General features: G+C 46.0%; 1 protein-coding gene across 1 annotated transcript in view; it reads right to left on the bottom strand.

Annotated features, from left to right (window-relative positions):
• Positions 1-26,887, bottom strand: part of LOC119964467 (CMP-N-acetylneuraminate-beta-1,4-galactoside alpha-2,3-sialyltransferase-like) — a 617,002-nt gene that overhangs the window by 83,561 nt on the left and 506,554 nt on the right. The window contains 1 exon segment of the mRNA XM_038794008.1: positions 7,609-7,755. Within this exon segment, the coding sequence (XP_038649936.1) occupies positions 7,609-7,755 (147 nt within the window).

Genomic DNA, 26,887 nt, shown 5'->3' with positions numbered 1-26,887 from the left:
CAGGTTTCCTGATGAAACAACGTGAAAATATAATTGGAGGTACTGTAGAAAAGACACTTAAAGCATGAAAACATTTTAACATTCAGTATTAATAAAATAAGTGTATGCAGCTAACAGTAACATCTATGACAACTTTAAATTTTTCTTGGACAATACACTTGCAATTCCACATAATTCAGTACCCCGAGGTGAAATAATATTATAGGGCACCTTTAAAATCACAAAGTTTTACAGCATAGGAGACAATTCAGTCTGTTGTTTCTGTACTGGTTTATTCATGAATGCTGACCCAGCTTTATCTCTCCTCCGCCTCTCTTGATCCCTCCTCTGGATCTAAATTGTCTGATTGCTTGTCCAATGTCCAGGATCAGATCAGCAGAAATTTCCAGCAATTAAATATTAGGAAGACAGAAACCATGGCCCCCATTCCCCACTGCAGACTCAGTTTTCTTGCCACCAAATTCATCCCTCGCCTATGTGCAACTTCGGTGTTTTATATAAATCACCTTGAGATGAGGTTCTTACTGCACATCGGCGCCATTACCAAGATTGCTTAACTCCACCTCCGAAACATCGCTTAACTTGTCTCAGCTTACCAGCAGCTCGAATCAACCTTTGTTAACTCCAACTTTGATGATTTCAACAGAGTCTTGGCTTCCCATTTTCTACCCTCATCTAACTTGAGGTAATTCATAATTCTCCTCCCCCACCCCCACACCGATCTCTTAATTCACACAAAGTTGTGTTCACCCATCTCCCCTGTTTATCCAGATTGGTTACCTGTCAAGCAAAACCTACATTTAAAATCTCATCCATGTTTTCCAATCCTTGCTCCTTCCACCTCTGTAATCTCCTTCAGCCCGACAAACCACCCCACACCCCCCCAGTTTTCTGTGCTCTACTAATTCTGGATTCTTGAGCATTCCCAAATTTAATTGCACCATCATTGGCGGAATTGTGCCTTCAGTTGCCCTAGGTCCTAAACATTGGAATTATCTTCCTAAAACTCGACTCCATCTCTCTTTCCTCATTAAATATTGTCATAATATACACACAGGTATCTGATGGTGCACAGACAGGCAGTGATTGACACACAGGATGACCAATGAACACAGAGAACACAGCAGCCAATCACCAGACAGGAGACGAGTTTTCCCGCTCTCTTGGGATCCAGCCTCTGAGACAGTCAGAGCCCGTGAGCAACAACTAGAACATACACCATGTGGCAGTAAGATAGTCTGGTCAGGTTAGCCTCAGGTCTCCAGTCAAGTCAGCATAGTGTCAACCCACAGTTTAAGTATGTATGATAGTTAAGAGTTCAATAAAATCGAGTTGCATTTCTTCAAGTGTTGGAAGCCTGTCTCTCTCACTGCTGCAGTAAACCTCGCAAACCCAACACATCATGGTACCAGTGAGTCATGCTTGAGTTTGACGGACCTACCTTGAGATAGTCTGCCTTTGACCAGCGATCAGCCATCCGGTAACATGGACAGCGTCCGCCCTCCCCCGCAGCTCCGCATCGCCGGCAACCTCAGTGCTAATTAGAAGATTTTCAAGCAGATTTTCCAGCTGTATCTTGAAGCCACCGACCTCGAAGCCGCATCGGATACCATGAAGATCGCTCTCTTCCTCTCTACAGCCCGGGACCACGCTATCCACATCTTTAACTCCCTCACCTTTGCTGAAGGCGAGGACAAGACAAAGTTTAAAACAGTCCTGCTGAAGTTCGACAGCCACTGTGCCATCGAAGTCAACAAGAGCTTTGAACGCTATGTGTTTCAGCAGAGGCTTCAGGGTAAGGATGAACCTTTTCGGTCCTTCTTAACCCATCTCCGCTTCCTCGCGCAGTCCTGCAACTACGGCTACACTTCCGACTCCATGATCCGCGACCAGATCATTTTCGGGGTCCACTCCGATCCCCTTCGCCAGTAGCTCCTTAAAGTTAAGCAGCTTACCCTTACCATCGCCATCGAAACCTGCGTCTTCCACGAGCACGCTAACAACCGATACTCCCATATCAAGGCGGCAGAGACGGCGCGCCAAGGCCCCCACGATGCGGAGAGGGTGCAGGCCATAAAACAACTCCAGGGCCTGAGTCTGGATGAGGGCGGCCATTTTGCACGCTTTCCCCGGGCTCCTGCGCATGCGCGCCACGACCAAGGGGACGGCGAGGCCGATGGCCGAACTGCGCAGGTGCGCACATCGTTCGACCGCACCGCGCATGCACGGTGGCGCACGGAGCATCCTGACGTCGGCACCAACACGTGCAATTGTGGCTCCGCCCATTTAAAGCGGCAATGTCCCACAAAATTTCGACGTTGTCTCCAGTGTGGCAAGCTTGGCCACTACGCAGCCCTGTGCAGATCTGCTCAACTGCCCTACAGACAGCGATTGCAGCCGCAGCGCAGGAATGTCCGGTCAGTATAGCAACCCGTTGCAGACTCCGACATGGTTCCAGATCCCGACACAGAGATCCTCAACTCCCCATTCCGGGTGGGCATCATCACCAAGTATACGATGCTTTCCGCCAAAAAGGTGAAACAACTCCCAGTGATGAGCATTGATTCGGACGACGAGTGGTGTGCCACCCTTACGGTCAACAAGGCTCGCATACGCTTCAGGGTGGACACCGGCGCTTCAGCGAACCTCATTTCCAAGTCTGACCTTGACACCATCCGCGTCAAGCTGAGCATTCTTCCACCGGCCTGCCAGTTCCTCGACTACAATGGCAATGCCATTGCTGCCAGTGGCTCATGCCAGCTTGCGGTATCCCATCGTTCTTCAAAAACAACCCTGCGTTTTGAAATTGTTGGAACCAACAGAGCTTCCCTGCTCGGTGCTCAGGCCTGCAAACTCCTGAATCTTGTGCAGCGGGTTCACACCATGTCGTCCGCAGAGGCAACGGCCTCGCCAGATGTCAACTTCCAAGGCCAATTAGATGACATCATAGCACAATACCACAGCGTCTTCGAAGGTATGAGCACACTCCCTTACCGATACAAGATACTGCTGAAACCGAATGCCACACCTGTGGTTCACGCACCGCATTGGGTGCCGGCCACCCTTAAGGACCGCCTCAAGCAGCAACTGCAAGACGTCCAGGACCAGAGCGTCATTTCTAAGGTCACGGAACCCACGGACTGGGTTAGCTCCATGGTTTGTGTCAAAAAACCGTCAGGGGAACTTCGCATTTGTATCGACCCCAAAGATTTGAACTGTAACATCATGAGGGAACACTACCCAATACCTAAACGAGAAGAGCTCACCAGCGAAATGGCTCAAGCCAAGTTTTTCACGAAGCTGGATGCCTCCAAGGGGTTTTGGCAAATACAGCTGGACGTGTCCAGTCAAAAGCTGTGCACATTTAACACCCTGTTCGGTCGCTACAGTTACAACCGGATGCCTTTTGGCATCATCTCCGCCTCGGAGGTGCTCCACCACATAATGGAGCAAATGATGGAGGGCATCGAGGGGGTGCGAGTGTACGTCGATGATATCATTATCTGGTGCATGACTCCTCAGGAGCACATCGATCGCCTCAAGCGAGTGTTCCACAGGATCCACGAGCATGGCCTCCGACTCAATAGAGCCAAATGCTCGTTCGGTCAACCAGAATTCGTCGCCCACCACAAGACTGAATTTATAAACTGAATTCATGGACGGAATGTTGCATTCCCTTGTGATCCGTGTACACATCTGTACATAGTGTTTCTTCCTAATTTGTTATTTGCCCTCTATCTGCACTAGACACCTTCCCATGTGCATACATTAACATACTTTGTATATAGTCAGGCTCCAGTACACACACACTCACTATTTACTGACCTACACACATTTTTTTTTAAAGTAAAAAAAAAGAGGGGAGATGTCATAATATACACACAGGTATATGATGGTGCACAGGCAGGCAGTGATTGACACACAGGATGACCAGTGAACACACAGAACACAGCAGCCAATCACCAGACAGGACACGACCACTATAAAGCCAGAGGGCACGAGTTTTCCCGCTCTCTTGGGATCCAGCCTCTGAGACAGTCAGAGCCCGTAAGCAGTGTATCCGCCTGGGGTGGCCACCTCCCCATTCCAAAATGGATACCCACAAAGAGTGCAGGGAAAAAGGACAGCACTAGAGAAAACAAGCAGATGCAAGGTTTCCTGTGTATTAGTACTTGCAGAACCCAGACAGAACTGAAACTACTAGCCATTAGCATAGTGATGAGCTATCTCCGGGGACAAAAAGAAACATTGAAACAATCGGTGCTAGGACAGACTTCCCGGCGCCAGTGGAAGCTAAAACAAAGGCAGGCCAACGGTTACATAGGGCCCGCCCAATGATCAGGGAACACCCCGTTATTGGAGAAAATCAATAAGAACGATTGGTACATGGTCCAATTAATTGGGACCAAGTCCGGGGTCTGCCCAGAAGGGCGCGAAACCCTGGGGGGCTATAAAACAGAGTCCCCAAGGTCAGTTCACTCTCTTGGAAGCTCTTGGAAGAACTCTTCACCTTGGCGTTTGGCTCTCAGCGACGAGAGGCCCGCCAAGCACCAGCCAAGTAAGTCTAAGGTCAATGCACGCTACGAGATAGGCGCTCCTAGCTACTATTCTGTACCAGTTCGAAGCCAGCAGTATCAGAACCGGACAACGGCCATTGTTCCTCTGACTGAGTGGGCCACTCGAAGCTAAGTATAGGCTTTTAGTAGTAGTTGTAGTTTAGCGAGTAGAGTTTATGCATGAGTAATAATTGACTGTGTATGTAAATGAACGTGTATTGATTTCAAACTTACTAACTGGTGTATCGAGTCATTGATCAGTATTCGGCTTTGAACCCTGTGGTGGTATCAGAAAGATACCTGGCAACTCTTGAGCAAAGGTAATTAAAACAGAGCAAATTAAGGGAAAGCATAACGAGCAACAGCAGCAACTAGATCATACACCATGTGGTAGTAAGATAGTCTGGTCCAGTTAGCCTCAGGTCTCCAGTCAAGTCAGCATAGTGTCAACCCACAGTTAAAGTATGTATAATAGTTAAGAGTTCAATAAAATCGAGTTGCATTTCTTCAAGTGTTGGAAGCCTGTCTCTCTCACTGCTGCAGTAAACGTAGTCCTCGCAGACCCAGCTTACCCAACACATCAAATATGTTCTCTACTTTTTTCACCAAACATTTAGTCATCAGGTCTACCATCTCCTTACGTGTCTCTTCCCCTGTAAAGAGCCACTTTATTACATTAAAAGTGCTATATAAATGTGAATGCTATTATTATTTTGCTAGAGCCTTTAAAGTAATCTCACTATCTCCACATTGCCTTTTCCTCTACTACAAATATTTATCAAATGTTTCCCTTAAAATATGCAGCCCAACTATACCTCGTGGCAAATCAATCCACAGTCAAACTTGCTGTGTAAATAATTGTCTTTTAAACTTTTCACATTCCATTAATAATGATTTTAAATTTATAATCCCAGTCATTGACTTCTCAAAAAGAAGAACAGATTTTCTCTGTTCATCTTCTTGAAGCCCTTCAGGCTGTTTTGAGAAGTCTTATTCAAATAACCAATTAGCTACACTTCAACATAATTAATTGGCTTTGAAATAATTTTAAATCTCCCGATATCGTAAGTTCTTTCCTTATATCTATACTAGTCTGTGGTGTTATACACAAAGGGCCGTGTTTAATGGCAGTAGCCCTGGTGGCAGACTGGGAGGTTGGGGTAACCCTGCCATGACTGTTTCCAAGACCCCTGATGAGATTCTGTGCTCTTCAGGCAATTAACGGTCTTATTTCAGGGTTTCCAACCCTATAAGGGCAGAGGTCCCACACCCCCAAAGAGCTCCTAGCCAGAACGGTGGATGGCAGCTCTTCAGACTTCGCAGCACAAATAGGAATGATAGCCACTTATTTTTTGAAATTAATTTGTGGGATCTGGGCATCACAGGTTAGGCCAACATTTATTGTCCATCCCTGGTTGTCCTTCAGAAGGTGGTGGTGAGCGGCCTTCTTGAAGCGCTGCAGTCCCCGACGTGTAGGTCCACCCACAGCAATGTTAGTGGGTTCCAGGATTCTTGGCCGGGATTCTCCAAAGTGCCGGCTAAGTGTTGACACCGGCGTAAACACCAGAGTGCTTCACGCCGGAGTCAACAGGCTTTTTGGTCCAGAGGTTCAGTGGCCCACATGGGGCCAGCACTGCAGTGGAGTGCTCCTCGCAGCTCCGGTGGTGATTCCGCGGCCTGCACTGCCGGCCGCCAGAGAACCGCGTCCCAGCGGTGTGGTGGGAATTTTCGGCACCAACGGTGATTTACCGACCCGGCCCTTATGTTCTTGTGTCATCCCGCTTGTGGAAAATTCAGCATTGTGAGAATCTGGACATTTTCCTCTTGGGCACAAAAACTAACAACAATAGCCTTATAATGTTCCAAGAAAATATTGCAATGTTGTCCCCTTTTAAGCAAAATTTCAGTTACCTGAATAGTAGATATCGTGGGCAGGATTCTCCCTTCTGGGGACTAAGTCCCCACACCCGCCGGATATCGGGTGGGAATCACTCCGGACTTTTTCCGAGAAAGTCCGGGGTGATCCTCTGTTCTCAAGGGTATCAGCAGGGCCCCGGCGTGCCTTGGGCCGCTCTGGCGGGGCCCTGCAGTTACACCCGTGCGGCTGCGCAACATTGCAGCACTCGACAGGGGTCCAGCGCGGTGGAGCATAGCCCCCACCCTCCATCAGAATGAGCGCGCCCGCTGATCGGTAGCCACCGATCACGGACTGGCCACCATGGAGCTCCCCCCCCCCCCACCGGAGTCAGATCCCCCCGCCAGGACGGCCCCGCAGCCAGAACGGCGAGGTCCCGCCGGGTGGGACCGCACGTAAATCACAGCGACGGGACTCTGCCCGTCGAGCGCAGAGAAATGCCGCAGGTGGCGCTTTAAATGGCCCCCGACCGTCACCGCGTCGATCGCGTACGCGCGTCTGGTGCCGATTCTCCGGTTGCTGGAGAATCACTGCCGGCGTGGGAACCTATTTTTTGTAATTCTCTGTCCCCGCGCCGTGCGCAATTTCGGCGCGGATCGTCGGAGTGCACAATATGTTATATGTTTGACTACTTCAGATTTTATGCATATTGTTATTGTCTGGTCCTGCATAGATCTATCTAAATGCTGACAATTGTACCATCCCTTCCCACCAGAAATAACTAGTGTTTGCATTTTTCCTGTTTGTTGTGTTAACTTTTTATGTCACTGTGCTTTACAGTTTCCTTTGATGTTTTCTGTGCCCCCTGCACTGTCTCTTTAAGGAGCTGTCAGGTGGTACGCGAGAGTAATGCATCATCCCTCACAGTACCCACTTTGTGGGAAAATCATCCAATCTATCATTTAAAGGCTCTTCTCTCACCATAGCCCAAGCAAGATGAAGAGTACCGTTACATGTAGAATAGGCAGGATAAATCTAAACCCTGCCACTTACCGGCGCAGTGCTGTGTATTCATCCTCTGTGCCCCTAAACTGCGATTAGATCTTGTTCAATTACAAAATATTTTTATCACAATTCCACAAAGCTGCATTGGAAAATCCAATCTGTTTCACAGATAGCCAAGTTCTTTTTACTCACCCCACGACCCATCATCCCATTGTTGACTGGTAGGCCAATAAATGTGAAAGCTGCTTCACGGATGAAATAAGGATTCAGAATTCGGATCTCTTTGGGTTCCTTTGGGACAACTGTGGCAACAGACTTCCAGAAACCATCCGAAGGACTCTGGAAATAAAGGAAACAAAATGGCTATTATCCATGAATTGCTCATGCTCCATTTCTGTACTTTGCATCCTATTTCCATTTAATATCAATTGCCTAGATGGTGAAGAAAATCTGAATTAAATTATTTGATTGGGTTCTGTCCATTAATTTGATTATTGCACATGACAATTTGCCGTCTTGATGACGTAGAAACAGGCGCCTTTTTCTCTCATTCCTTTATATCTTAATTTTGCAAATTCCTTTTGCCTTTCTTTGTTCTATGTTATGTTCTCTGATTGAGAATGAGAACGTATATCAGCCATTTGAACTAGTTGGTCACAATTCTATGGATTCATTTACAGAATTTTTTCCCCGACACTATGGAAGTAACAGACTATGGCTGCCTTCCAGTCAGTGTTAACCAGGGAAGCCACTATACGGGGAAATCACATAGTTAGAAAAACTTGAGTGCATCTAATAATTCCAATTCTGGCAAGTAAGAACACCAACACTGGATCCATTCACATACTGACCTCTCTGTATTGGACATAACTAATGTAAGGGTTTCTCCTGCACCCAAATATAAAAAATATACCTCCCCAGTCCCCCTCCTCCCCCCACACAAACAGGTGCCTACTTATTTGTTAAAAATAATATTGCCAACAGTACAGAGTTGCTGTTGTCGAGCTGGTGCATAATACCCTACCAGTTTTTTTTAATGTTTTCTTTTCTTCTATATATATATAAATATATATAGTATTCTGTGTACATAACTGTAAATATACTTTGTTCAAAAACCCAATAAAAAACATTTATTAAAAAAAAATTCCAATTCTGGTTTCAGTGGTGGATTGCCACTCTGTAGTAACTTACCTGAGCTTAAATTGTAAAGTGCCTGCTTCGGCAAACCTTCCTGTCTCAGGCCAGGTGAGATTCAGGCAGCACAGCATGTCCACAGCTCCAGCGGCAAAGTGCAAAAGGAGCAGAGCACATTAGGACATGTGCCTTTTTGCAGCACTAGCTGCCGTAAAGAAGGAGAGTTTAATGGGACCATTGAAAGGGAGATGGTATGTTTCCTAGGGAAGTGAATGTGATGTGAGGATGAGGGCTTCTGAGTGGAGTGGAGGGTCAGACGTTATGTTTTAAAATATGTATTTTATTTCAAACTTCTTCAAACGGTTAAGAAACATAAACTGTCTGGGGAACATACACAACACACAGTTATACAGTTTGTACAAATTCTTTCCCATTGGCACGGCACCTCCTGCAACGAACAACTCTTCAAACATAGCCACGAACATCCCCCACATTGCCTCAAAGCCCTCAGCTCAATCCCACAATTTGTATTTGATCAGATCCGGATGAAGAAAGTTGTGTAAGTCTCTCAGCTAGGCCTTCATCCCCGGTAGCGTTGCCAACCGCAGATTCGGACATTACTTTGTTGGATAGTTCCCAGCAATTGTGTGGGGGAAGTTAGCCCTTCTGGACAATTGCTGGGCAAACCCTTACCTGCGACCATCCAAGAGGGTTTTCCAGCGCATCTTTGGGGTACTCCCCAAATCCGACACTGAAGATCCAGGCAGTTGTAACCCAATATGTCCTCTGGACCATCTCTTTTTCAGTGTATAAATCTCATGTTCTTGCACCACTCCATTAAACAAAGATGCCTCATTAGGTCAGCTGTCTTTTCTTACAGAACATGTATATCTTTGCTGTGGTGACCAGAATTGTACGCGGGTATGGCCATAGCTAGTTTTCCTTATTTATGCTACATCCAATGCTGATGGCTTCAGTATGACAAAGAAAACACTAATACTCCCTGGTCTCCATGAGTGTTGCATCATGTTGCTTAAAGAAATCAAGTTTATATGTCAACCTTTTATTTCCATTCCTTTGTATAATTAACTTGTGTCTGTCACATTAAATGCCATCGGTCTACATTTACACGTATTATATTTATACTGGCAGGTTGGTTAGCTAAATTGGATGGACAGCTGGTTTGTGATGCAGAGCAATGCCAACAGCATGGGTTCAATTCCTGTACTGGCTGAGGTTATTCATGCCTTCTCAACCTTGTCCCTTACCTGAGGTGTGGTGAAACTCAGGTTAAATCACCACCAGTCAGCTCTCTTTCAAAGGGAAGAGCAGCCTATGGTCCCCTGGGACTATGCCGACTTTCATTTCATACCTATCCAAATCACTATTTGTTTGGTTTCAGCTGCAAACTTTAAACAGCACTGCTCACGGCTCCAGCTCCAAATCTTTTGATTTTTCTAACAATATTAGCTCCAGAAGTGATTCACTAGTGACCTGCAGAACTCTTTTCACGACCTTTCTCTGTTTAAGCCAACTTTTAATCCACTTGAGATTCTGCCTCATATTCCATCCACATCTTTACTGCCTTGTTGACTAATATTTTGTGCAGCTTCATTGAAATATATTGAATATATCACGTCTGCAGAATTCCCACTGTCAGTATGTCAATTGCTTGAAAAAACTCCTGTTTAGAGAAACCTTCCTCCCATGGAGCAACTCTTGTGTATTGTTTCAATGCAGCACATAATGGCCAGACAGAACTAGCTACATGTTGGACTGAGTAGCACATAACTTAGATTTTGACAATTTGCAGCAAGGTGTTAATTCAAGCCTTGCTTTCCAAGTGGAGATCTTCATTGCAATTGAACGAAAGGGTAAAAATAAATGGCCAGCTTTATTCCATTAAAGCACTTGTCTCAATGACTGATTGTGAAATGGCAGAAACTATGGAGAAGCCTGTTATCCAGCTCTCCCAGTCAAAGGATGACTTACAGTTTAAATTGGAGATATGGGGAAAATAAACTATAATTGTAAAAAGCAAATGAGTAATAAAGTTGTCTGTTGCATGAATATAAAAATTCCACTTGATTTATTATATCTGAAACAGAAAAATACGAGAAACTCCAGTAAATAGTGGGTACTTTGTCAATATCGCGGTGTGCAAAAGTTTAGAGTCATCAATATACAACTCAAATCTTGTTGCAAAATAAATATTTCTGCCCTGCTCCCAGTTAACTGTTCCACAGTTGAATAGGTGCTGTGAGGAGCACATGGGGAAGGGTCATAAATTTTTCAATAAGAAAATAAGGAATTAATTTAAAGTCCTGAACTTTTGAATATTATTGGCAATAATTAGCTGTCAGGATTTTTAGGAAGAAATGTACTTTCAGCTCTTTAAGTTAATCAATTACAGTTTGGCATGGATTCAACTACCACAGCAGGATGCTTTCACTTTCTCCCTGCCCTTACCCCCACACAACAAATTATTGGAGCCTCCCTGTTTAAAATAAACTGATGGCTTGTATTTGCTGCAAAATATTTGGTGTGCCAAGGGGAAAGGACAGGAGAGAGGGATTAATTGGATAGTTTTCAAAGAGCCATCACAGACACATTGGGTTGAACGGCCTGCTTCTATGCTGTTTCAATCTACAGTTCCATGTCACAAAGAAAACACATTCTTCTTCATTTAAAATTTCTCTAAACTAAAATTCTCCAGAGCCTTGGGGATGTAATTTTACTGGTACAGTGGCAACAAGTTGGAGGCGGGGCCCCCATTAAAATGGTGGTGACAAGATAGCAGCAGAACTTGAACATTGGAGCGGCATGGTGGCACGGTGGTTAGTGTTGCTGCCTCACAGCGCCAGGGACCCGGGTTCGATTACAGCCTTGGGTGACTATCTGTATGGAGTTTGCATGTCTCTCCGTGTCTGCATGGGTTTCCTCCGGGTGCTCAGGATTCCTTCCACAGTCCAAAGATATGCAGGTTATGTGGATTGGACATGATCAAAATGCACGATTACAGGGCAGGGAGTGGTCCTTGGTAGAGTGCTGTTTTGGTGGGTCGGTACAGTTTGATGGGCCAGACTGCACTGTAGGGATTCTATGGATCTTCAAGCGAACAGTTGTGGATACTTACCTTGGTTGAATCAGTAGTTCAAGAAGTACAGTTCCTGGTAAGCCTCAGGAATTCTGTGCACAGGCCAATCAGGAAATGGCCGTACAGGCACAGGTTATCTGTCTTAAGTTAGTAACCAGTCCCGCGCATGTGTGCAGAAGAAAAGGAAGCAGTGAAATAATGGGCCAGGTGACCTGAACCAGACCAGCATTCAAGAGAAGGTATTCCAGGGAAAAGGTTCCAGAAGAAAGTCCCTGGCAGTGCCAAAGACAAGGATCAGAGATAGATCCCACGGAGTCAGGATAAATGAAAAAGGATCCAATTTAAAGAAAGAGCTGCGGAGAACAGACTTGAAGGAAAGCGGGTGCTGAAGATCCAAGGAGACAGCCAAACGGTGACTCCTTGCAGCCAGCCTTCTGGAGTAGTGGTGTTCTGCTTAGCATGACTGAAGATCTGAAATTGTGCGTGACGGGTCAAACTCGAGTGTGGTTGGCGATCCAGGGGAAAGGATCTCAGAAGGTGAGATGAAACCTTGTGAGGTGGGTATTGTTGAAGCCATCCGAGTGGGAGCACCTTTAGGAGAGAATTCCTGGCAAGTTCTTCAAATGTGGAGATTAGAAAACCTTATGAGAAAGACAAATTTTAAGTGAGACCAGTTAGCTCACATTGTGACGAGCTTGTGTTGTTGAGAAAGCAACAGTATTTGCTTTGGTCACATCTATCATTTACGTTGGCGTGTCAAACCACAGTTTGTTAGTTGGTACATATGTACCACATACTTACCTTGAATATTAGAACATAAGGTAGATATTGTAAATTGTTATTTCTTTCCAGGTTTGCATGTGTCTGTAAAGACATAGCTGGGGTAAAGGGCTAGTGTGATTTGAATCCTTTTTGTGTGTTGGTACTGAGATCTTTACAACTTTTTTGTCTTGTGTGATATAGTTCATTCTTTTGGTTAATTCATTTCTTTTCTCTCATGTTAAAAGTTCATCAGCTGACTCCTGTGAATTTGTTCAGTAACTTTCCTCCATGGTTTAAAGCCAGGTTCCCCTTTGGAATCTGACTTGTCTAGTAGTAACATCTGCTGGGATGGTAACAACAGGCAAAGAGAACAATTTTGATGTGGATTTAAAATTTCCCCTCAGATTTATGGGTTCCACAGAGCATTGGAGGCCCATTTGCTCGAAGGAGGTGAGAACTTGGCAGCTAGTGAGTGTTGGCTAGAAGTGACAGCTGCACGGTCAACCAGACAGGCTGAGGATCAGCTAAGAAAATATTTGAATATTTGGAGGTATTGCAGAATGTGAAACCATACCGGGGGAACTTTTTGGAAGGGTGTCTTCCAGATCCACTGCTGTGAGTGCAAGCAGCATTGGGGCAGGGAGGGACGGAGGGAGGGGCGGTGGTAGTTGAGAGGCATTGAGCCTCAAAGCCTTCAAATTTAGCACATCTGCACGGAGTTTGACTCCTTCAGTGAGAAAGAGAATGGGAAAGAGAGACAGTTTAACTATGGAGTGCAGCTGCAATGGCCAAAGGATCACTGGCACCATGAGGGTATGATGGGACATGGACCAGGAAGGTGCATAGGGGGCTAACGGTCACAGAAAGCATGACCCAGATGAAGGGGTTGACCAATAGAATCTTGCTTCATGGTGATATTGAATGGCAGTGTCTGAGAAGACTGTGTTGTCCTGGCAGGAGGCAGCAAAGCATTGTGAAATGCTGGAAGAAGCATTGAGGCTCCTGGGATGTGATGGCCACTCAGTGCCTGTGATGGTGCTGACCCTGGGGTTCAGCTTTTACTTCTCTGTTAATTCCAGGGATCATCTGGAGACATATGTGGGATTGTCCAGTCAGCAGTCCATTGCTGCATTAATCAAGTGATGGATACCATGCATTAGATAACAAGGCAATATATCAGATCTCGCACTGATGAGACCAATGAGGCCAGAAAGGATGATAGAATTGGAGCCAATCAATGGATTCTCTCAGGCATATAGTTAAATGCATGCAAGTGGTCATTCAAGGCTCCTGCAGAGCAACCAGATGCTTTCATTAACAGGAAAGCATTTAACTCACTGAATGTGAAAATAGCATGCAGGTTCTGGTGTATCTTACATCCTGAGACAGTCCCATGTGCTTCAACTCTTCAGGCTCCCCAAACACCTTTGTGGATGTCTACTTGGTGACAACGGATATGGACTGAAAACATTGCTGCTGAACACCTGTGCAGATCCCCACCAACAATCCAGAGGACATTAACAACCACTGCCATACCACTACAGTACAACCACTAAATAGGTCATTGGTCTGTTGAAAATGGGGTTCAGATGCCAGGATGGATCAGAGGGAGCCTCCAATGTGTCCCATCAATGATCTCACATTTTACAGTGGTATGCTGAACTCTGCACAATCTGATGCTCCAGGGGAGAGCTGCATTGGAGATGGACAGCCACACTGAGCATGAAGCTAGGTAGAAGGGGCTTTGAGTCCAGGTGGCCAAAGGAAATGCACATGAGTCCCTTTGTCAACGGTGTCATTATCCTGGATCACACATCCAAGATCTTGGCATGACCTGGTTTGGGACCAGGTCATGCCAAACAAAGTCTGAGATTCAAGATACCTACCAAGGCAGCACGGTAGCATTGTGGATAGCACAATCGCTTCACAGCTCCAGGGTCCCAGGTTCAATTCCGGCTTGGGTCACTGTCTGTGCGGAGTCTGCACATCCTCCCCGTGTGTGCGTGGGTTTCCTCCGGGTGCTCCGGTTTCCTCCCACAGTCCAAAGATGTGCAGGTTAGGTGGATTGGCCATGATAAATTGCCCTTAGTGTCCCTTACTGTTGGGTGGGGTTACTGGGTTATGGGATAGGGTGGAGGTGTTAACCTTGGGTAGGGTGCTCTTTCCAGGAGCCGGTGCAGACTCGATGGGCCGAATGGCCTCCTTCTGCACTGTAAATTCTATGATCTAAGAGAAAAACTGCAAGATTCCCTGAGTTTTGAAGAAACAAAAATAAACTTTATGATACAAGGTCAGAAAGATAAAGCAATTTACAACATCTATTTTATAGAGTATTCCGATGTTCAGGGTTGAAATTAGATACATTCAAATCAACAGGTAAACTGTGATCTAGCACACCATGCTGCAAATTAAATGACATGTGACCAAGACAGATCCCATAGATTTCTCAATAACCCTTCCAGATACATAAAATACTAATGTCAACCAATCTCATTGAAACACAGTCTCTCTCATGTGGGATTCCAGTCTCCACCTTTGAAGATGTCACCTTGGAAGTCTCTCAAAAGGTTTTTCGAAATCAGATGACCTCAACGACAGCCGACTTTGCAGTTTTCAATTTGATCTCCCAAAACTCTCCATTCCCTGGATTCCCAAGTGTTCACGCCAGCACCAACTCACAAGCAAAACCTCAGCTCTTTGGCCACCCAGAGTAGAATATGGCTGCTCCAAACACTTTGCCCCAATAGCCCACAGCACAGAGTCATATACCGTCTACTGTCTTCTTAGATCTTCAGGGTTTCTCCTGAGTCCCCCTTAAAATCTGCCAACTACAGCCCTTTTTCTGTTTATAACCTCTTGCGTTACTCTCCTCTCTTTCTTCTTAATTGGGGCCTCTCTGTGTACCCTCCCCCTGCCTGGAACCCCTCTTTAGGGACCTCTTCCTGTCCCCTGTCTGCGACTCTCCTCGATTATGGTGCCCCGCGCCTAGTCACCAAATCAGAGTTTGGCACCATTTTCTTTTTACACAAGCACACTGCAGGGCTCATCCTCGGCCCAAAGAACTAGGTAATTCCGGATTGCGCATGCGCAGAAACTCCTGTGGTCTGATAGGGCTTGGAGTTTCCTACCTCCCGCTCAATGAGAGGCAAGTCAGATTACATAACAATAGGCATTATCTTGTATGCCAGGGAAACATGTGACTCATTCATAAGGAAACGTTTCTTCTGAGATACCCTTAAACATCCTTGGAAGTGATTCTCTCTTCTCCCGGAGGTAGGCTTGATGTCCTTAGGTCACCGTCTGTGCGGAGTTTGTACGCTCTCCCCGTGTCTGCGTGGGTTTCCTTCAGGTGCTCCGGTTTCCTCCCACAAGTCCTGAAAGACGTGCTGTTAGACATTCTGAATTCTCCATCAGTGTACCCGAAAAAGTGCCGGAGTGTGGCAACTGGGGGATTTTCACAGTAACTTCATTGCAGTGCTAAAGTAAGCCTAGTTGTGACACTAATAAAGATTATTATTAATTATTATTATAATATTATTATTAAAAGCGGCCTGCTCCAACCCATCCTCGGCAGCCGTTGGCACAGTGGTTAGCACTGCAGCCTCACATCACCAGGGGTTCAATTCTGGCCTTGGGTGACTGTGTGGCGTTTGCATGTTGTCTCCACGTCTGCTTGGATTTCCTCCAGGAGTTCCGGTTTCCTCCCAAGGGCCACGGTTAGGTGGATTCTCCATGCTAAAATTGCCGTTTAATGTCCAGGGATGTGCAGGTTACGTTATTGAGATAAGGCAGGGTGGATGGAGGAGTGGAGGCAGGGTGGATGGAGTGGACCTTGGAAGAGTGATCTTTCGGAGGGTTGCTGCAGACTCGGTGGGCCGAATGACCTCCTTCTGCACTGTAGTGATTCTATGATTCCGTTGCTTCCGCTTCCACTGATGACATGACAGCTATGAATGGCATATCACCTCCCATTCCTCTCCTTTCCCCAACATTGCAAGCCTGCTTCTCCCTCAGCCATGTGTCACTTGTCTCTAACCCAGCTGTGTTTACCAGTCTATGAAAGTTTTCCAGCGGGATTCCCCGACCCCCCCGCGGGGTAGGAGATTCCCCAGGGGACGGCGCGAATCACTCCCCACTGCTGGCTGCCGTATTCTCCAGTGCCGGCTTTCGGGCGAAGACAGGGTTCACGCCACGCCGGTCGGGGGCCATTGGCAACCCCCCCCCCCCCCCCCGCAATTCTCCGGCCGAGCGGCCGTCCATTTTTGGCCAGTCCTGCTGCCGTGGGTTAGACATGGTCCCACACGGCGGGACCTGGCAGGTAAGTCGGCTAGGGCAGTCCTCGGAGGGGCACGGGGGGATCCGACCCCGGGGGGGGGGGGGGCACGGTGGCCTGGCCCGTGATCGAGGCACATCGATCTGCGGATCGGTATTGGGAGGGGCACTCCTTCCTTTCGTGCCAGCCCCTGTACCGCCATGGCCGGCGCGGAGAAGAAATCCCCGTGCGCATGCGCCAGAATACACCGGTCAGTCTGCTCATGTGCGGAACCACGCTGGTGGTTCCGCGCATCCACAACATCACGCCAGCCCTTCGCCACATGCGCAAACTTGCACAGTCCCTTTGGCGCCGGTTGGAGGGGCGCCAACCCCTCTGGCGTCCACCTAGCCCCCAGAAGTGCGGAGAATTCCGCACTTTTCGGGGGCTGTCGACGCCGGAGTGGTTGCCGCCGGTTCTCCTGCCATCGTGGGGACTCAGTCCCTGGAAAGGAGATTCCCGCCCTACTTAAACATTGCACAAATTGAAGGCCTGCTGCAAGCAGGCATTCAGTCATGTCAATGCAGTGCTCACCTCTGACCAATGTATCGTAACTTTGTGTCTCAATATAGATGCTTTTCTCTGGTCATGCCCAATGCATGAGTCAGCCACCTCATGTCATAGCTCATGGATGACATTTAAGACATGCAGTGCTGGGGGCTTACAATTAAGAATGCTACACATCTTTCCAGTGTTTACCAGATAATTGAAACACTTCTGGCACTATGTGCATGTTTGTACCACCATCCCATGGCTGCTCAGCTCCTTACACACCTCCAGCAGTGCCTTCATGCTGAAGGCTGCTGGCCTTCTCCTCCCATCCACTGTGAAGAGTAAAGCTCTGTTTCCTCCCTTCCTAAAGGAGCACCTCCCAAGAAGCAGGCACTTTTTTCCAGGGTGGAGGGGTCAGTCACCAGGGGGCATAGGTTTAAGGTCCCTGGGGCAAAGTTTCGAGGAGATGTGTGAGGCAGATTTTTTACAGAGTGGTGAGTGCCTGGAATGCACTGCCAGGAAAGATTGTGGAAGTAGCTACATTGAAAAGGCATCTCGACAAATACATGGATAGGATGGGTATAGAGGAATACGGCAGTAGAAAGTGTTGAGGGTTTTGGCCAAGGTTGTATCATGACCGGTGCAGGTTTGGAGGCCCGAAGGACCTGTTCCTGTGCTGTATTGTTCTTTGAGGTATCAATGAACTGTGGAGCCATCCTTCCTTACCTTCACGCATTCCTCCACAGCCTCCCATGTTTTGCATCCCTTCCAATGCCTTCTGTATGCATAAAAAGTATGAAGGCTGCACGCTGGCCTTTAAAAACGGTACTTTCCATCCAATCTGCTAATTTAACCTTCACCTGCCATCTGTTGTGGCTAGTTCCTGCACCTGCCACATTAACTGGCTGCAGATGGGTAGATTGCTGATGAAGTCGCACCAGAGCCCTATATGGCCGTGTGACCCAAATTTGACCCTGGCATTGGGATTTCCTCTCATTCGACAAAATTCAACCCTTGGTATTTTCTTAATTTAAGATTTGAAATAGTGAGATGTTATAGTGAACTGTACAACATAAGTCATCTAAATGTAATCACTGGACTCAGAAGGTCAGATATGGAGAAGAGTTGTAGTGTTGGTGACCTCATCCTCTAAATTTTGAGGGTGATACTTTACAGTGATATCACGCAAGGCAGGGTTGGACGTTGCTAACAGATCAAGAATACAAGCAGTAATCAGCAGTGACTACAAATGAAAGCATTACTTCTTTCCCCAAGCAATTTCCTCCCCTTTTTCTGATCTACACATTCCATGCTCCAAATGAAACTGACTTGCCAGTTTTAGGGCTGTTGTGTTCGGTGTTCGTTGTCTAGCAAGGAATCTACAGAACTGCTGGTGACTTGTCCAAACCAGGATTTTTATTAATGCACATGTGGTAAGTTAATGATCACATACAGAGCAAGTTATCATCGAGATTCTTTAGACTCCCCTGGAACTACCCCGATGCACGACTGTTCTCATGTATGCCTTACAACCCTCTGAGGATCACCAGATCGGCCCTGACTTGTATCTGATGCCACCTACTGGTGGGAGGTCACACTGCTGCATACATGGCCATCTGCTGGTGGGCGGTCACAGAGCTACATACATGGAATGTTATCTACAGGCATATTACAAGGGCCATTTCAAACCAAGTTCAGCTTGAGATGAACAGGATTGGACATGTGATGATTCACCAATTGATTTTCCTATATTCTGTAAGGATTGAAGTCAAGAAAATTAGCAATGTTGAGACTTTCGTAGATATTCTGTATCAAGAGGAAACAAAGCATCTTAAAACCTCCACTGGATGACTGATTTCTTTCTAATTTCCTCACTATGATTCCAAGCTTTCTTTTTCTTAGAAATCTTTGAGGTAGATACATTAAAAAAAAACACTCCAACATGTAACATACTTGATGAGTGATGGGAATGAGGCATATAAAATAAAAACAACTAGCTCCTGTTCTCACACCATGCCAGAAAAACTGCTGGCCAACAAAACTGCTCAGGCATGCTACCTGTGTTGCTGTAAGACTAATACATTCATTTTGAACACAAGAGGCGGGATTGTCCCGAATCGGCGCGATGGCCCGATGCCGGTGTAAAAAATGGCGCGAACCACTCAGGCGTCAGGCCGACTGGAAGTAGCTGAATTCTCCGCACTTCCGGGGGCTAGGCCGGTGCTGGAGGGGTTGGAGCCGCGCCAACCGGCGGTGAAGGGGCTGCGCGAGTTAGCGCATGCACAGAACCGCCAGCGTGGTTCAGCGCATGTGCAGAGCAGCCGGCGTATTCTGGCGCATGCGCAGGGGGTGTCTTCTCCGTGCCGGCCATGGCGGAGCCCTACAGGAGCCGGTGCAGAAGGAAGAAGTGCCTCCACGGCAGAGGCCCGTGTTAATGTAAGCCTACTTGTGACAATAAAGATTATTATTATTATTGTTATGTGCTAACACTACTTTTCAAAGGTGCAAATAAAATGCCAGACGCTGTGGGCGGGATTCTCCCATCCCAGGGCCGGGCCGGGAATCCCCGCAACCGGGCCATGCAGCCCCGCCGCCGGCACGCGATTCTCCGTGGAGTGGAGAATCGGCGCCATTGGCGCGGCACCGGTCATGGGCCACTGTACGTGGTCGGTTTACTGAATCTCCGGCCCGGATGGGCTGAGCGCCCGCTGTGAAAAGGCAGAGTCCCGCCGGCGCCGTCCACACCGTTGGGGGCAGCCTCCGCGCATGCGCAGGTTGGCACCGGCGCCACTGCGCATCCCGCAGCGCGCAGTTCGCGCCCGGATGGGAGGTTGGAGCAGCGTGAACCACTCCAGCGCCGTAGAATTGGTACTCCCAGCGGCCCGTTCACGCCGTCGTGAAAGGCGACGGTGTTTCCGACGGCGTGGACACTCTGCTGCCGAATGGGAGAATCCCGCCCTTTTGACAGCAAAATCCACAGGCTGTATGCCCACAAGTAACTCATCTCTTTCATTATAAAATACTACAATTTTGATATACTGCACTTAGTTATTAATCTTTGTGTAGGGATAAATCCGAGCTATTAAATGTATTCATAATTGTGTAATACATGGATGCAAAAAATTATTACTCAATGCAAAGGTACAGAGGATATAGAATTACAGAAATTTACAGAATCTTACATATTTAGTATTCTGAAGATTGTAATCTAGCCAACAAAGTCAATATTTTGTGTAATTGAAAAGATCAAAACCTGATTATCTTAATAGTCGCTGAAAGATTCAGGAGATGCCCTCTCTAGAAATGTAAAGTGATTCAGCACCAGGATCCAAAATTTCTATTACAGTCTTTGATTGGATGCCTCCTGAATCAATCGAAATGATTAAGATAATCTGGTCTTGATCTTTTCAATCATAATTATTGATTTGGTTACAATCTATGACGCTGACTGCTTTTGAAGCCTTTGGAGAATTAAATCAAGATTATCCTCATTAAGAACATGTTCTGCACAAACAACAGCATTATTAATGTTTTCCTCAGCAATACATCCGGAATGGCAGAGATAATTTTCATCTCAGCTTTCTATTGTAAATGGGTAAATCATTCAATACAATGCATATCACAATAATAGCTTTTTTAGCTGGTTTTATTCTGGTCCCTTTTGTTTTACTGCGATACATATGCAAGTTGTATTCTTTTATGCACTTCAATATATATCTATTTTTCAACTAAAATAGTCTGGTTAGATCCCACTATCTGGGAACATAGCCTACGGCAGCACAGTAGCACAAGTGGATAGCACTGTGGCTTCACAGCGCCAGTGTCCCAGGTTCGATTCCTTGCTGGGTCACTGTTTGTGCAGAGTCTGCATGTTCTCTCCGTGCCTGCGTGGGTTTCCTCTGTGCGCACCGGTTTCCTCCCACAGTCCAAAGACGTGCAGGTTTGGTGGATTGGCCATGATAAATTGCCGTTAGTGACCAAAAAGGTTCGGAGGGGTTATTGGGTTCCGGGTTAGGGTGGAAGTGAGGGCTTAAGTGTGTTGGTGCAGAGTTGATGGGCCGAATGGCCTCCTTCTGCACTGTATGTTCTATGTTCCTACGCTGAACACTAGCTACCCCCGCCCCCCCATCCCGAGCCTTCAAGGATTAACAAGTGCACACACAAATTTAGTTCTCCTATTGCCTGAAGAGAACTGGGTGCATCATGTCGCCCCCACCACAGCAAATACAGAAATCAGACACATCAGAGCACACTACCTAAAAAGACCGGTCAGATTTTCGACCAGAAGATGAATGGAGTAAAATTGAGCAGCTGTGCATGCTGGCCTGTCAATTCTTTGCTAATTGCTTTACCCTGATGATCCAGTGAACTTGTCGCAGACCTAGGGAACTCTTCCCCACAAGTTGTATGTGAAATTATTCTGCATACTTTGTGTACAAAATGTTTCAATGACAAGAAACACATGTCACTGCATGTACACAGAAGCTAACAGATATGTACAACTAAATTTATCCTGAAGGTACTCTGCTTCAGACTACACATAATATAAATATATATTACAATGATGAAGAGCTGAGTTTATCATGCAATGATCACTCCTCAGTGAGACAGATGATATTTTCTCAGTTCAATTGCAAAAGTGCCAAAGCAGGTCATGGATGGCCCATTTCTGGAATTATGCCTGAAATGTATTTGACATTCAGCCAACATCTTTGAGTTAAGATGGTCATATTTTAAGACTTGCAAACAATGGGACTAAAAGCTAAATGAGCATAACATTTACTTTCCAAGAGATGTCCCTCCTTGATTTAGTGCCAGATTTTGTTTCAACAGAAACCTTCATTTCCCTCTGAAGTCTGCACACATTATGGGTTTGCCTAACGTCATCTGAGCTAAACCGGCCCCATTAGCTCTATTGGCTTGACAGCTGGTTTGTGATGCAAGGTATGACGAGCAGCGCGGGTTCAATTCCCGCATCAGCTGAGGTTATTCATGAAGGCCCTGCCTTCTCAACCTTGCCCCTCACCTGAGGTGTGGTGATCCTCAGGTTAAATCAACTCCAGTCAGCTCTCCCTTTCAAAGGGGGAAGCAGTCGATGGTCACCTGGGACTTTACCTTACCTTTTGTGCCTAACATCAACTAACTGGTTAGTGACTCAATGCTGATTGGCTTCGTCGCAGAAGGAGCTGTTCTGGTATCAGTGGGAGCAAATCAGCTGCCAATTGTACCAAAAGTTCAAATCCTGGTCGCCCTGTTTCAGTGACAAACCAAGGTAAAAGCCCATATGGGCAAAATACCAAATCTGAAAAAGAATAAAAAGGAAGGCACGAGGCACATAGCATGAAAGCACGGAAGATTGTCGGAGGAAGGAAAGTCAGAGGTTAGGAAAGAATAAGTAAGGAGGCGACTGTGCAGAGTCCCAATTTCAATATTGGGGAACACAGAACACGGAACATAGAACATACAGTGCAGAAGGAGGCCATTCGGCCCATCGAGTCTGCACCGACCAACTTCAGCGCTCACTTCCACCGTATCCCCACTTGGTGAATAATTGGGAAGATTACCATAAAAGTCATTAACGCCTGCAATTTCTCGGAGATTCTCCTGACCTTCCTCTGTACCGTTGCCAGCATCTCAGAGAAATGGAGGAAACCAGCTCTGCTGGTCCTAGGGCAGCCAATTAGGAGGCTACTGAGCTGGCCTTTCTGCACACACTTGCAGGCTTAGGGAAGTCATTGGGAATGAGGGGGGAAAGTTCTCTACTGTTGGAGTCATATTTAGCGCAAAGGAAGATGGTTATCGTTGTTGGAGGTAACTCAACTCAGATCCTAGGGCATCACAGTCAGAGTTCCTCAGGCTCAACTATCTTTAGTTGCATCATAAATGATCTCTCCATCATAAGGTCAGAAATAGGATTTTTTTTCCCTCAACATTGTACAATGTTCAGCACCAGTAGCAATTCCTCAGATACTGAAGCAGTCCATACCCACATGCAGCAAGACCTGGACAATATTCAGGCTTGGGTTGATAAATGGCAAGTATCTTTCACACCACACAAGTGCCAGGCAATGACAATATCAAAGAAGAGAGAATCCAATTATATCCCCTTGATATTCAAGTGTTTTAACATTGCTGAATCCCCCACTATCAACATCCTGGGGGTTACCTTTGACCAGAAACTGAACTGGACTAGCCATATAAACACTCTGGTTGCAAGAGCAGATGGACAGTAACTCACCTCCTGACTCTCCAAAGCCCGTCCTTCATTTACAAGATAAATCTCCACTTAACTGGATGAGTGCACCTCCAAAACACCCAGTACAACATATTGTTTCTTCAAGTATTTGAACAGGAAAAGAGTAACTAAAGGAAAACAAAGAAATGGCAGAGGCATTGAAAAGGTATTTTGTGTGTCTTCATGGTAGAGGACCTAGAAAACTTCCTAAAGATTCTTGAAAATCAAGAAGTAATGGGGAGGGATTCAATCACGATCACCAGGGAAAGAGTGCTTGAAAAACTATTAGGTCTAAAGTCTGACAAGTCCCTTGGACCAGGTGGCCTGCATCGTAGGGTCTTAAATAGAGGGGCGGCACAGAGAACAGATGCATTGGTTGCAATCTTATAAAATGCCTTAGATTCTGTAAAGGTCCCAGCGGATTGGAAAATATCTAATGTTTATACAAGAAAGGAGGGATGCACAAAGCAGGAAATTGTGGGCCAGTCGGCGTATGATCTGTCATAAGGAACATGTTAGAATCCATTATATAGCAGGATACTTAGATAATCAAGAATTAATCAGGCAGAGCCAACTGTGAAAGGGAAATCGTGTTAGTTTTTTGACAAAGTAACATTTGAGTTGGATAAAGGGGAACTGGTAGATGGGGTTTTCTTCGATTTCCAAAAGGTATCACATCAAACATTACTACAGAAGATAAGAGCGCGTAGTGGATGGGCTAACTTATTATCATTGGTAAAGGTTTGGTCGGCTAACAGAAAGCAGAGAGTAGGGATAAAAGGGTCTTCTTGTAGTGGCAACCTGCAATTTATAGAGTGCTACAACAATTAGTGCTGGGTCCTCAACCATTTACAATCTGTATCAATGACTTGGATAAAGGGAGCGAATGTATGATAGCTAAATTTGATGACAGCAAGATAGTTAGAAAGGTAAATTGTCAAGAAGAAGTAGAGAGCCCGCAAAGGGAGATGGGTAGGTTAAGTGAGTGGACAAAAATTTGGCAGATGAAATATAATGTGAGTAAATATGAACTTGTTCACTTTGGCAAGAAGAATAGAAAAGCAGTATACTATTTAAATGGAGATAGGCTGCAAACTCGGTACAGAGATATCTAGGACATGAATGACAAAAAGTTAGTATGGGGTATAGCAAGTGATTAGGAAGACAAATGGAATGTTGGCGCTTATTGCAAGAGGAATGGAATATAAAAGTAGTGAAGTTTTACTACAACTGTGCAGGACTTTGGTGGGACCACATCTGGAACATTGTAAGCAGTTTTGGTCTACTGGAAGCAGTTCAGAGAAGGTTCACTGGACTCATTCTTATGTTATGATGGGGTTGTTTTATGAAGAAAGGTTGAACAGGTTAGCCCTACACCCAATGGAGTTTAGGAAAATGAGAGGTGATCTTATTGAAACAAACAAGGTCTTGAGAGGACTTGAAAGGGTGGATACCTGGTGGATGTTTCCTCTTCTGGGGCAGAATAATACTTGGGTACATATTTTAAAAATAAGAGGTCTCCCTTTTAAGACGGAGATGAGGAGAAAAATTTCTCCCAAAGGATCATTGGTGCTTGAAATTCCCTTCACCAGAATGTAGTGGAGACTGGGTCATTGAATATATTCAAGGCTGAATTAGACAGATTTTTGTTAGGCATGAAAGTCAAGGGTTATGTGGCAGACAGGAAAGTGGAGCTGAGGCCACAACCAGATCAGCCATGATCTTATTGAATGATGGAGCAGGCTCAATGTACCAAAAGGCCTACTGTTGATTCTACGTTCAAGAGGTTTACCATGACTCAGGACAAAGCAGCCCACTTGATTGGCATCCACTACCTCCACCCCCACTCACAGTGGCAGCCATTCTAACAGCACTGTAGAAGTATCCATAACAGATGGACTCCATCAGTTCACCACCAACTTTTAAAGGCATTAATTAAACATAGGCAACAAACACTGCCCTTGCCAGCAATACTGAATTCTGTTATATGAAAGTGTGCAAAATGCAGTAATTTCACTCAATATCTTTTGGGTAATTTGACTGCTGTATATTAAGGTACAAAGATGTTCAAATGAACATTTACTATCTTATGAGAAGGCCTGTATGTCAATACCAGTTTAATATTGTGACTGCAGAGAGAAATGTTAGACTAGAAATGGCAAGGTGGTCCCAGGTGAAAACCGGTTTCTGAGCCTCCAGCTATCACTCTTGAGGTACCAGTTTAATATTGCACATGTAAGCTGTAATTCCAACACAATTTGTGAAAAATTGCCCTTATCTGAAAGCCTTTCTAAAAGCCTCCTTCCTATCAGTACTGTGACAAACTGTCAGCCAGAATCTGAGTGGAGAGAGCAATTTAACTTGGTGATTGGCCAAAGACCTGTCATTGAGAATTATATTGATTCCAAGCCAGGAAAGTTAAAAACAGGAGTTAGATAAGAGAGAGTATTGAAGCCTTTTACAGTCAATTTAAAATCATTTCTGAACTTCCATACTGTGACATGACCTTCCTTGAAGTGACAAGATAGCACCACTGTGCTTCAAACACCAAGCCACAGTAGTGTAGTTTTGAAGATCAGGTTTACGATCAAGTTTTGATATAGTTATTTCCCTCTGGGGATATATTTTCTTTACATTCAGGATACCAAGAGGAAAAGATCTACGGCTATGATCTGAAGAACAACTACTACAGCTAAATAAACATAATGAGAAGCTTGAAAGAAAAAGTTAAGACTTTCAGTTATAAGATACTAACCAGCATACTCGGAGCAGAAATGGGCACAAGTGGACCAAGATTTTCCAATGCTAACAGCGATTGGATTAATGGCGAGTGGGGGAACCATGTGGCAGGAGCTGAAAAATTGGTTTCCCGCTGACAGGAAATGACGCTTACCCAATTATCTGTGCCATCAGTGGAATATCATGGTCCGGAACGTGTACTCACCTACAGGAGGTTCTGGGGCAGCTTGTGGAAATTGGAAGATCGAGGCTTCTGGCCATGGAACGCCTTGTGCAGCAGCGGATGGCGGAGAATTGGATGGGGAGGAGAGGAATGAAGAGGTGGGGTGGGGGTGGAGACCTAGAGGGGAAAGGGGGAGGTTGAGGAGGATAGGGGAAAGAGAAATATGCTGCAGGGGCCATGGAATGAGTGAGGTAGATTGGCGAGGGAAGGTGGGAAATGCAGTAATGAAATACAGGCAAGGGATGGAGGAATGACAGTTATGCAGGTGTGAACAGGCATCATATGACAGAGGGAAAAGGGATTCGGGGGGGGGGGGGGTTTGTGCATCACCTGATGCCCCGGGGGGATGGTGAGCTAAAATGGGAGCCAGTAGGGTTGAAGGGTGAGGCTCCTGCGATGATGGATAAAGGGACAGAGGATTGTGGGAGAGGACTCAAAAGTAAAACCAGATTCAGGGAACGGGCAGGATGAGGGGGC

The sequence above is a fragment of the Scyliorhinus canicula genome, chromosome 4, assembly GCF_902713615.1.
Source record: "Scyliorhinus canicula chromosome 4, sScyCan1.1, whole genome shotgun sequence".
In the NCBI taxonomy this organism is placed as follows: domain Eukaryota; kingdom Metazoa; phylum Chordata; class Chondrichthyes; order Carcharhiniformes; family Scyliorhinidae; genus Scyliorhinus; species Scyliorhinus canicula.
The sequence above is the reverse complement of the archived record's forward strand: the minus strand, read 5'-3'. Positions and strand labels throughout refer to the sequence as shown.